The sequence below is a fragment of the Strigops habroptila genome, chromosome 9 (genome assembly GCF_004027225.2).
Source record: "Strigops habroptila isolate Jane chromosome 9, bStrHab1.2.pri, whole genome shotgun sequence".
In the NCBI taxonomy this organism is placed as follows: domain Eukaryota; kingdom Metazoa; phylum Chordata; class Aves; order Psittaciformes; family Psittacidae; genus Strigops; species Strigops habroptila.
The window spans coordinates 8,889,550-8,901,945 of record NC_044285.2 but is presented as its reverse complement, the minus strand read 5'-3'; the positions used below and the strand labels follow the sequence as shown (position 1 = coordinate 8,901,945).

Sequence of the window (12,396 nt, the reverse complement as noted above, 5' to 3'; positions counted from 1 at the left end):
AAAGAGATGTTGGTAAGTTTCTTCCCCTCCTAAATGTAGCGGTAACAAAGTATTTATTGCATCCTTTGGTAAGAAAATAAACACATGGCAAAGACCACAAACACACTGAAGTGCGCTTGGTCAGTTTCGACACCTTAATTCAAGATGGTTTTGCTTCCCAACAACAAACCAGGCCAACGTACAAGCAGGAAAAGCCAATATTCCTACCAGTTCCCACGGCAGACACGGGTCTGCACGGTGCATCTGGCACCCGCTGCCACCCTTCCCGCCCGGCTTCGGCTGGGGACCGCGTCGTATGACCGCGTATGCTTATGCGAAACTGTTCATTTCTGCAGTGCCTACACCCCACGGCAACAGCCCGAGTGCGAGCAGGCAGCTCCCGGCGCGGTTCCTCGCCGCGGGCGGCCCGGCTCTCCCCACCGCCGGCGCCGCGCCCCCTCCGGCCCCGCCGACCGGCGGGACGAGCCCGGGGCGCGGGGGAGCGCGGCGGGGGCTGCCCGCCCTTATGGCTGCGGGGACCGCGCCGTGCCCAGGGGCGGGTGTGTGCCTACGGCGGGGGGAGGCGTGTTGTGCGGCGGGGCCACTATGGGGCGAGACGGACTGCCTGCAGCGCAGGGGGCGACGGCAGCAGCTGCTACTCACCGGGAGGGTTTACCGCCGCCGGCGTTGCCATCTTGTCTCTGAGAAGAATTAAGACAAATGCAAGAGGGGAGGAGGGATGCTCTGAGCAGCCCGGGGGAGGGGAAGGCAGCCGGCGCCGGGGCGGGCGGGCGGGAGGTGCGGGGACGGCGGCGGGTGCTCCCGCCCCGGGTCCCGGCGGCGGCGCTCCCCGCTCTGCGCGGGGCGGCCCAAGATGTCCGATGGCCCCCGCGCCGCGTCTGCTCATGCGCCGCGCACAGTGAGCATGTGCCGGGCGGCCGCACATGTGCGCTGGGACCGCGCCCGCCAGCGGCGGCCGGGACTCCCCATCGCGAGTACCAGGGGAACGCGCCCGTTGTCCCCGCTCCCGAACCGGCCGCCCCCCTCGGGGCTCGAACCCGCGGCCTCACTGTGTGCGGCTCCTCACGGAGTGCGAGCTCCCTGCGGGGAGGTCTGTGATGAGGCCCCCGGTGCTGGTTGCGGTGTTGGTGTTGGTGCTGCCGCCTGCCAGCCCTGGAACTGAGAGGGGGCGGCTGGGAGGTAGCATACCGGCACCCAAAACTAAAGGCCCCGTCTGCGGGGTGCAGGAGAGGAGCCTTTGGATGACATTACCACCATCCCTTCTCCCCCAAGGTGGGGATGTCCACTGGGAAATGGAAGTGGGATGGAGCCCAACAAGCCTGTACACCTCCAACACTTACTCCTTTTGGGGTTCAGGAGTGCCATTTCTGTGAGACCCCAAGACCAACACACACTGACATGGGGCTGATGTTCAGCTTGGTCAACTATGATGTGAGCACTAGAGCTTTTTTTTTGAGGTGGGGAAAGAGGAGCCGTGGTGTCGCCTTCACGTTACAAATACTTTAAGCATATGTCTGACTGCAAGATGGATAGTGATACACAGAAACATCTCAGTCCTTTGTTAATAATACTGATTTCCAGGAATTACAATGGAAAATGTAATAACTCTCTGAGTTCTTTAAAAAGTATCCAGGAATTCAGAGACAGGTCATTCTGTGCTCCAGGTGGAGTATAAGAGTTGAATTGTATTCCTCTGAAACCCATGGTTTACCTCACACTATGCCCAACGTTCAAGCTAAGTAGCGCAACTGAACAACTGATCCTTTGTAACTCTCTCAGCTCACATTGTAAGGTTTTCCATAACAAACACAAGGACTAAAAATATGCTTTCAATGAAATCTGGGATTTTTCTCATAATCTCAGGCCTTGAAGGGGAAAAAAGCCCCAGTATCAACAAATTGCAAGATTTGTGAAAAGCCACCAGAGTAATAACTGCAGCAGTCATATGTAGTGTGTACATAATACTGAAGAAATAATTTTGATGGCTTTTTCACACCCTGGAATGCGGCAAACGCCTGTTAATCTTTAAATGCCTCCCCATGGCTGTGCTCAGTTACCCTGAACAGCCCTGCAGAAGTTAATGGAAGCACTGAAAATGAAAAGTTGCAGATCAATCCCGTGCTTTGCTGAATAAGTAACCTGGAACAGTTTAGCTATTAAGATGTAAATTGGCAGAAAGATGGAGAAAGCATGGAGGTTGTGTTTACTCATTTCCTGTAGATGAGTTTAATCAGAGTAGCATTAAATGCTCCTGCTTATCTAGAAAGTTTACTTTATCTTTGATTTATTGTGCTTTTGCCTATCAGATGTTGAGCTGCTTTTCTAGGCATCTCACTACTTTAGTGCCTTCTGATGCTGTGGAGTTTCGGATACTCAGCAGGCAATCTTAATTTTTATCTTAAGGCATTTACCCTGGTAATAGTAGAAGACTGTGTTAATATCAGCAATTTTGTAAATACAGCTTATTTCCATTCAGATAAAACATTGTGGTGATCTCAGAGATCCTTGGTCACAGTGTTTCTAGATTCTTACCTTTAATGAGGAAAGCAAAATTCAGAGGAGCTTACCCTGCTGCAGAAAACAGGTTGTAGCTCAGTTCCTTTCTATAAAGTCTCGTGTTCGAATTGCACAGGTAATACTGCTCATGAGAACTTTTCCATGAGCTTCCATTATGTCAAGGTACAGACATCCATGAAGTCTGTAGGGCAAACCCCCTAATACTATAATGTTAGTAAAATACCTTATAAACCCATAATTTATAGCACATTTGGGCACTTCTGAAGTGTCCTCTGAAGGCATTTACAAGTATCCATGGGTTAAATGTTATTCTCTCTTACCAGAAAAGCATTAATATATCTTACTTCATTTCTATTTTAGAGATAAGGAAGCCACCCTGGAAGAAACAAACCTGGAGATATCTGACAGCGCGCTATCATAGCTTTCAACAGATGTATGGAATAAGCCATGCGGCGATTGGATATAAACCAATACGAGCGTGTGTGCTGTCCCCTTGCATAATATCCCACGAGACACTAGATTAGCTCAGAAAGAGCACATTGCAGCCAGTATATTTGATACTGTGCTCCACCTAAATAAGACCTTTGGGCTTAGGATGGAACACGTTCTGTCAAATCTACTGTGATTCAGACATCATTATGCAAAATAAAGCTGCTTTTCTTTTTTTGTTTGGTGTGAGCTTTGTTGACTCGCTCTGTTCAGTTTCACACGTAGTTCTTTGTTCACTTAAATAGATTGAGAAATGAGATTGATTTTCTCTCCTCCCCATCTTCTCTATCTTAATAGGCGGTATTAGCAGAGCCTTTCAGAATCCCTGAAACAATCCATAAATTAATGGAACTATTCTCTGTTTCCTTGTAATAAACTACTTCCTTGCTATCTCATTCAGAGCCTTACTATATTTGTGGTGAGATCTGTAACACCAGTAACTGAAGAAAGAAACCATCACTGCTCTAAAAATCATGGTTTATTAATATTGGAAATGCATGCTTTGTGTTTTATTTTCACTATAATACAAAGAAGCATGTACAGTACAGCATGAAATCACTGTAGTTACTGAATTTGTACTTCTCCAAGTTCATGCCAAGCTGTGTATCTTGAAAGCCGAATTCCTGTGGAATGGGGTTCCTCACAACAAAAGCAGGGACAGCGCTGGACTCTGCCCTTGCAGTTGCTGAGAGATTAAACAGGTCTGTATCAATACCAAGCACAAAATATAATGCACATGTAAGTTGGCAATATGCAACATTTTTCCTGTTCATGTGCACAACAGGGGGTGCTTCACTTACCATATTAATATAATTACAAACAAGTGTTGACATGATGTGTAGCAACAGGAAAGTAAACGAATTAAGAAAAGTGATTTTTATCTCAATCTTCTTATTATGTGCCAGAGAATGTCTGCTAGGTGTCTTTCAGTGATTTTTTCCAATTTGGAAGACTATTATCACTGATGGTAGAGCTCAGCATACATGTGTATTCTACATCTTGGCACTAGAAGTAGAAATAGATCGGTTGAGCACCACAGCACACTGTAACTGCTTTTCATTAATACTTTTCTTTTGAAAGCTCAGCTCTGGCCTGCAAATTAGAAAATCTGGACTTGTACCTTTCTGTGTGTTTTCATCCCATGCCATGAACTAATAGTTTCTGAAACATTTGTATTTCTTTATATATTTATGTATATCTTTATTCTTATGTGGCAGGTGTCCCTGCTTGTGGCAGGGTGATTGGAACTAGATGATCCTGAAGGTCCCTTCCAACCCACACCATTCTATGATTCTACAGAAGAGAAGAAAGGGGAGTTTTTTAATTATTTCCTTTGAAAAACTGAAGTCTTTCCAAGATAGTTTACTCCATGTGAACGAGACAATTCCAGAAACAAAAATCACAAAAGAAATAGATAATAAATTGAAGCGAGTAAGAATGTATGTTCAGCATCAAAAATGGATAAAAAAGGTCTTTGGCTTTTCTTACCAATTTATGACAATTCCACTTCAACAGAATTGAAAAACAAGGTCTGAAACCTTGAACCTACAGTTCCACAGTACAATTTTCTTCTATGGGGACATGAAACAGCTAAGTGAAGTTTCAGATATTTTAATGCAATATAATCAAAGCCAGGGACATTAATAAAGTCTCATACTTTAATAAGACCTCCCAGCTACAGTCTTTGATCCATGTTTCTATAGTAATTGAGTTAATAAATTGCACCCAATTCATCCAAAAGTCTTAGATAGTTTGGAATAAGTATGATGTATGTATATTAAGCAACCTCATCCACCCAGGTACTCAGAACTGGATCATTACATGCCCTTTCTAATTTGTTTCGTCACATATGGATGACCACACTTGCCTAAATAAGCTATAGAGAAAATGATGACATTTAAAGCACGAGCTATCATAGGAAGGTCTTAAAAGCATTTGTTAAAGAAATTACAACCTTGTTCTTTAAACTATCCCATATAATTTAGGAGAAAATTGTATTCTTCCTATAAAATGCAATAAAATACCTTGAGAAGAATGTGGAAGTTATATTGATCTCTATTCAGTCCTGGAGGTATAGAAATGTAATTTCTATGATGTTCTCTACAGTTATCACTGTTAAATTTTGCAGTGGTTTTCCTCCAGGGAAAATGACATCGAGTATTAGAGAAACCCTCCTAAAGGTGAAATGTCTGTGGCAGAAGTCCTCTTACCTAGGAAATGTAACTGAGATCAGACAAGTATTTATCTGCTAGTAAAGGCATGGACTAGGATCCAAGCACACAGGCATCTTTTATCTCTTAACTTCAGCTCTGTTTCAAGCTGCTTCTAAGTTTGCATAAATTTAACTATGTGTTAACAACCAAAATTTAAACAATGAAACTTGATTATAAAGCCTGAAAGAGGAATAAGTGGTGCAAACACATTATCACATAACTTGTTTTCTTTGCAGTGTTTGCCAAGTGGATTTTATTTTACTTCCTGATATTAACATCCCTCACTGGCAGAAGCACTGCCAACAGTAGACATCATTAAGATGACAGAGGCTGTTGGTGGTTACCTCAGGCAGAACTGACCACATAGCATCTGGGGATATAGTTTTGACAGTGCATACCTGATATATCCCTGAAATCATTCTGTGAAGCAGCCAGGTAAAAAACAACAAGCTATAAACAGTCCCAAAACCCTGAGATGTGAATAAAAAGATAGATCCCAGAAATAGCACTGAATCAGCAAACTGGCACAGAGATCAGAACTATCTGAGTCAAGCCATTTTTCCCTAAATGCCAGGTTTCTGACTTTGAAATAAAATAAAATCTCATTCATTTGAAGTGGTGTGTTTCTGCTATGTTTTAATCAGGATATTATGATTTAAAGCATGAAGTGGCTGAGACCTGTTGGGTTGGAGACATAGAAATGGTGTTCCAAGTCAGTAGATAGTCCTGAACATCTTCATCCCTTTCCGCCTTCAGGAATAAGGGTCTGAGCTAAATTCTGCAGGAACAAACATGCACATCACTATAGTTCCAGCAAGGGGAAGGCTTTCTTTAACAATTTTGCCACTGTGTGACGTCCCCCCGACTTACTACTCTTACAATACTAGCTGGAGTAAAAAATTTGTCAGTTTAAGAAAAATGAACAGTAAAACCAGAGCTGGTCCTTTCTATGGAAACAGGGTCTTTTTTCACTCACTGCTCAGGGTAGGAGCAAACTGCCAATTTCCCAGATTCCTGCTGCCCCATCTGCTCTATCAGAAAGTCTATGAATGCAGTAAAATGTAAAGATTGAAGTAATGTAACATCCACACATCTTGACAAAAGTATTTAATTTCTTGGTTCATAATTTCTAGTTTTACAATTTTTCTAGAGTTGATCTGTCTGTAATCCACAAAACATTGGTATGTTCTGGCATACAGTAAAACTAACGGTAAGGCCAGGACATGTTTACGTTTATGGTAATGCAGTTTGAAAAGTATACTTTGAGAACATGGTATGTTACAAAAATATTGCTGCCAACTTGGTGGAGGCCTTTGCCTTTTTTAAATGACACTTTATGAAGAGTATTGTGGTAAGTTTCATAGACAACATTCTGTTCTCTTTACAAAGTTTTCTTTATCTCATCAGAGAGATTTACTGAGGATCATAAACTGCAAAAAGACTAAAATGCAAGAAAATCTCTCACAGTTAATTGCAACAAAACTGTCTGAGTCCCATGAGACTAGAAGGCAATCTGTGTTTTAAGAAAAATAAGAAATTATGAGGAATCTGAAGCATGCTGTGCTATTTCAGTTGAGCACAGGACAGCTGGAAAGAACAAATACGTGAAGGAAGCGTCTGTCTGATACTTGCCCTCTATTCTAATGTGCTCCTTCTTTGCTTTCTTCAGCCCTTCTTCAGCTACACAAGAGAACAATTTCCAAAAACCATAAAAGAGAACAGAAACACGGGCATTTAATTGTCTTATAAATTGAATTATGATTTATGGCAGGTTTTACATTTCACAAGTAAGACATTATGCAAATTCTCAGCAGATCCTTTCATTTAAAAGCCTGCATGAAATATTTTTGGTAGCTTCCTACTTGATTTTATTTCTGAAATAGACAAACTGAACACGTGTACCTGTGTCTCAAAGAGCAGACAGTACATGCTTAATTATGTTCAAAAATCTAATCTCTGAATTATGGAATGCATCATAATTCATTTCTACATTAGCAGAAGTGTGCTTTAAAAGTGATGGAGCATCCCTTACCATATGCTTTATGGTTCTTGCATTTGCGTTAACAAAGAAGGAACAACCATCTTGAATATTTTAATAGCTGGATGTACAGCCACAGATAATTTCACATTCTTATCAATCCATCCAGATCACCTCCAATATAATCTTAATTATTTTACTGTATCTGATAACATATAAAAATTAAAATGTATTAGTATATTTATGTTAAAAACAGTTGCCAATATATAACAACTAATCAGACTGAAGATCCACTTGGCCAAGCACTTTGTTTCTGGAAGTGTCCACTAACTCTGCAATGCTTCAGAAAAGAGGGTAAAGACAAGGCAAACACTGAGTTATACTTCCCTCTGCTGTACTCTTGCAGCTTCCAGCAAATTGCAACTAAGGGAATTCATGCAGTAGGAGGTTTCATCTGCATAATTAAAACCTCTCTTAGCATTAGCCCAGTGTTCTGAATTAATTGTAAAATGTCACATCAATTAATTTCTGTCCAGCTGGACTAGATCATGTATTGATCCCCTCAAACAGGAGGCTGAGTGTCAGGATTTTAAACAGCACATTGATGGAGTTGGCACACAGATTCCTGTTTTGTAGCTGCATCTTTTGGGGTAGGAGATAATGGTACAGTGCAAATAGCGCCGCAAGGCACACTGGGATGAATGCTTGTAAGAAAAAGACTGTGGAATAGTAATGCCTAAAGTGTGGGGTTTGAATTGGACAAAATGGTAGGGAAATCTATCACAAAATATCCTAGGTCCAGAGACGGAAATGCATTTTACTGTGTTCATCTCATCTAAATTCACTATACCTGAGTGTTTCACATCCACAAAGTTCTGTTGAGGATAAGGCTCCTGGAAAATATTAAACAAAAGCATTTAGGTGGAAGCTGGAAAATAAGCATCTTCCTTTTCCCACTCATCTTCCTCCAAGTGAAAAAAAGAAGAAAAAGTAGTTACTGTTTCACAATTCAGTCAACATACTGCAAAATGCAGTATTATGAGGGCTAGGATGATACTTTGGGCTTTTCCTGTTTGGCTAGTGAACTAATCCACACTTCTGGAAAAGCCACTTACTACTGCTCCAGAGCAACATTTTTCCCCGAGTGGCATTCAGTCCAGGGCAGCGTGCTCACAACAAGCCTAGAAATAAAGGACCTGCAAAGCTTTGTTGGTGGGATGTAAGCAGGACATTGGTTTTTTTGTATCGCCTCTTTCATGATGTATTTTATCCTGTCCATTGGTGTGAGCAGAAGGACAGATAAAGAGAGACCGGAAGCGTGGATTCGTGACTGATTCTTCAGAGTCTGAGCTATCATTTCATAATGTGACGTTTACAGGTTTTGTCAGGGATTTCCCATTCTAAGCACGTTGTGCTTCACCTCAACTTAAAATCTATCAGAGTATTGAACAGTGATGGAAGGCAAAATCAGAGAACAGGGTTTTTGAGGAATGCCCTTAGTGCATTGGAGCTATAGAGGACCACAGGGATTATGCTAATTCCCAAACCCCAGCAGGGAGGATATTAAGCTATGCATCTGTATCTGTCTGGACAAGGCTACACATTTTCCTCCATGCTACAATTACATTGCCAGCATCTGTGGCGGTGACTGTGAATGATGGAGACAGACCAGAGCAGTGAGCAAGTGCAGGAGGGAGCTGTGTGAAATGTGGTTAGCCAGAGCCTAAGTAATAAAATGAGATCACAGGAAAGTACTGCCCCCAGCACTTCCTGGAATGGTGCTGGACACAGCTGATCTTTGTCTATATTTGACTTTAATCATATTTGACATCAGTCTAATGTTTCCTCTGTTGCTTCTGTTGCCTGAAACAGATGATTTCCGTAGAGAACAGTGGGACTTCCTAATTGTGATCAGTCTGCCCAAAAGCTGCTGAATGTTACACAGGCATGTAGGTAGATTCACCTTTTGAATGGTCAAGGCCCAGTAGTGAGAAGTGCATGCACAGTTTTGACATTGTCCAGTGCCAAAATGAGGATTGGATAAGCGCTACATCCCCCTATTTACCCTCAGCTACCTCACTGATTTTAGCATCTTCTAACGGCCTGAGGAAATCAAGCCTTTGAGAATCTCATCCTGAAGTGAAAGATAGTCATAAAAATAGGACTGAGTACTCTGCATTTTCCCAATGAAGATCATTCTCCTCTTGTCATTCCCAATGAACATATTCTTTGCTATGTGTTTGGGGGATTTGTGGTACCTCTCACTGCCTTACTCTAGGAGCACAGGTGACCAAATAGTATCAATGTGTCCAGAAGACTGGCAAAATACATCTTTTCTTGCAATATTTTTCATGGAAAACTATTGACACAGTATTTTCATACTATCATGACTAATATCAAATGCTGTTCTCAGACATTATTCGAATTGTTTAAAAAAAAGAATGAACTTCTATTAATACCATATGGGATCAGATTAGCCCTGCTGCTAAAATATTCATGAAGAAGGTAACTCCTTCCATCTTCTACTGCTCAAAGCAGTAGCAAAATAGACACAAGCTGTGTGATTACCAGTTTGTGGGTGATAGAATTCAAGGTCATGTTGAATTACTAATCATCTAACCATCACTTGGCAACACACAGCCACGAATGCAAAGCCCACTCCACTGGGTTGTGTTACAACAAAATACTGATAATGGGGAAGAAAAATCATTTCTTAAAATACCAGTTATTTTGCTGGAGTTCACACTATATTTATCCCATAATTTTAAGGGCAGATTAACACTAACTTTTCTGGGTTTCGGTATTGTGTGTTCAGAATCAAAACTGCCACAGCCAAATGAAGGTTTAAGTACCCACAATTAAATGGCATGATTCAATGTTTTCACATTCTTATGTGTGATCCTGTGGGGCACATCTGAGGATTAAAATAGAGAAGAACTCAGTGGTAACTGCTCATTTATTCCTGTCTTCACCACCAGGCAGAAGAAATAATACTCAGTAAATTCACGGCTTTTTGTCACCACCAGATCATGTGTGGTTTCACCAGTATCATCTTGTTTGTGCAAAGGAGCATGGGAGCATGTTCTCCAGCAGCCTGGGCTTTCTGCTGATACTTTGGGCTGTTAAAATCCGAAGTATGAGCTGCCTAAGATAAATGAACTCTAAGTTTCTATTCTACCAGGATTTGGAAGTTAGACATGCGCCTCTTGCTAGCAAGGGGCGACCATTTATAGGGATGGTTTGAATGAACTTCTGTACCATACAGTCCCACATAGAACTGCCCTGGTTTTATCACTTCTCAGGCACATATGCATGCAAAAGAGAGTAAGAATTTGAGTTCCAATTAACAGATAATATCAAGTACTTGACCTGATGCCACACACACCCTACAGTTCTAGTCTTTTCCAAAAGTGGTTTCCCTTTAAAAAACATATCTCTAGTCAGTCTTGATTATGAAGAGAGAGAAGTGTTAGCTTTTGTATTCATTAAATTGCCTGAATAAGCCCTAAAATAGAGGTCGCTGACATTACTTGAATGGAACATTTTTTCCCAGAATCTACAGTTTCATCAAAGTGTTCCTTTGGAACATGCATTTTTTTTGCCAGAAAAGATTTTAGAAGAAAGCTGGAAGCATTATTTACTTACTAATTTTATTTCAGTCATATCAAAACCGTTAATTTCAACCAGAGAAAAAAAGATGGTTTTATCTACCATCTTTATGTATCTGGCTTAGCCTTTTGTAATGTATTTTTACAATACTTCGGTATAAAAGTTGAAATAGGATAAATTGCAAAAGTCAATATAAAATACTTCTATTAAATGAAGCAAGTCGCCACAGCTTTCTGGATTTGAATGCATTGTTGCCATATCAGCTCCCCCCAGTAGATAGGGGCTTTAAAGTGGTAATGAAGAAAGTCTCTGAGATGCTAGAATTCCTTAAGAAATATCAATTTTATTTTATGATCAGCTTTTTTTAAGGTATATTGTGGCTATATTTCCAAATACCTGTGCTTAGCATCGATAATGTATTGTTGACAATACTGACGTTTTTAATTACTGCCATTAGGTTTCAGAGTAAACAATTACATTGCTGTTATATTCAACAAGTCTACCTGCCTGCTGTGCTTATCCTGTGGTCCCGAGTGCCTCCAACTCTGTCTAGTTGCAAAAAAACCCCTACAGACATACCTAAGACAACAGCCAAATAGTCTGCAGAAGTTCTCAATATAAAAACCTGCAAGATAATAAAATAGCATTAAAAAACCCGTAAAATTAAAATAAATGCAAGTGCAGTATACATACTACGTTATTCATCTGCATTCAGTAAGAGTCTCAGTTTTAAATATATATTATGCTCCTACATAATTTCCTTTTTACCAGACCAGATTGTGAAAGAACATCTAAATTCTTCTGCAAAATTTATGTTTCATTTTGCTGCGGAGCACAAAGAGCTTTAATGCACAACACACAAATTGTCGTGTTCTTGTCTGGGGAACAGTCTTGAAACTATTAGTCAGTTTGCCAGCATAAGGAACATAACACGGAATCTGTGAGATGCATATGGTAACAACTAAGTCTTATGACCAATCTGTTTTTTATAACAGTTTGTGAATACCTTTAAAGTAAATTAGGTCTATTAATCTATCTCTGATTTTGAATGGGGGTTTTATCTCATGTCAGTTGTTTCTTTGCAGTATTGATGTTTTGTGCTTTAAACGTATGTGCTGTGATTAGAATACCAGAGCGGATGGGGATCATTAAAATAACGTTTATCATCTTAAACTGTTATTGTTGGTTTTGGAACGTATCTAGTCTTTTTAATGTGTTCTCCTTAAAGAGAAACAAATGATTTCATTTTCCTGGGAAGTCAAATCTGCTATTGAGAAAGCCTTGCTTTAAAGCTGCCTGTACTGTCTGCTTAGTTCTCCTAATGTTTGGGGTTTTCTTAATTCTTATTTTATTTATTTTCTGTTATTCTTTACTCTAATTTTATTTTGCCAGTGTCCATCTCCGGGAAGTCAGACAAGACTGACACATGGCGTACTGCAGGGAAATTTGCACCTTGTCAGAAAGGCCTAGTCCCCGAAGAAAAATTGTTTGTCTAAAAGTGCACAGCACAGCTTTCATCTGCTCTAATTAATTAAAGCATAAATGTCATTGTTCTAAGGTTCTTTAAATTAGGTTTATTAAGCTATATGC

At 40.8% G+C, this 12,396-nt stretch overlaps 1 protein-coding gene across 3 annotated transcripts in view; it reads right to left on the bottom strand.

The window, feature by feature from the left end:
• ARNT2 (aryl hydrocarbon receptor nuclear translocator 2) overlaps positions 1 to 920 on the bottom strand; it is a 103,865-nt gene extending 102,945 nt beyond the window's left edge. Inside the window, exon 1 of one of the 3 annotated variants that reach the window (XM_030497661.1) lies at positions 643 to 920. In XM_030497661.1, coding sequence (XP_030353521.1) covers positions 643 to 886 — 244 coding nt within the window. In that variant the 5' untranslated portion in view covers positions 887 to 920. Of the gene's footprint in view, positions 1 to 207; positions 284 to 642 lie in introns of those variants that run through there. The other 2 variants (XM_030497664.1, XM_030497663.1) reach the window with 2 other exon arrangements.
• Positions 921 to 12,396: the final 11,476 nt, after the last annotated feature.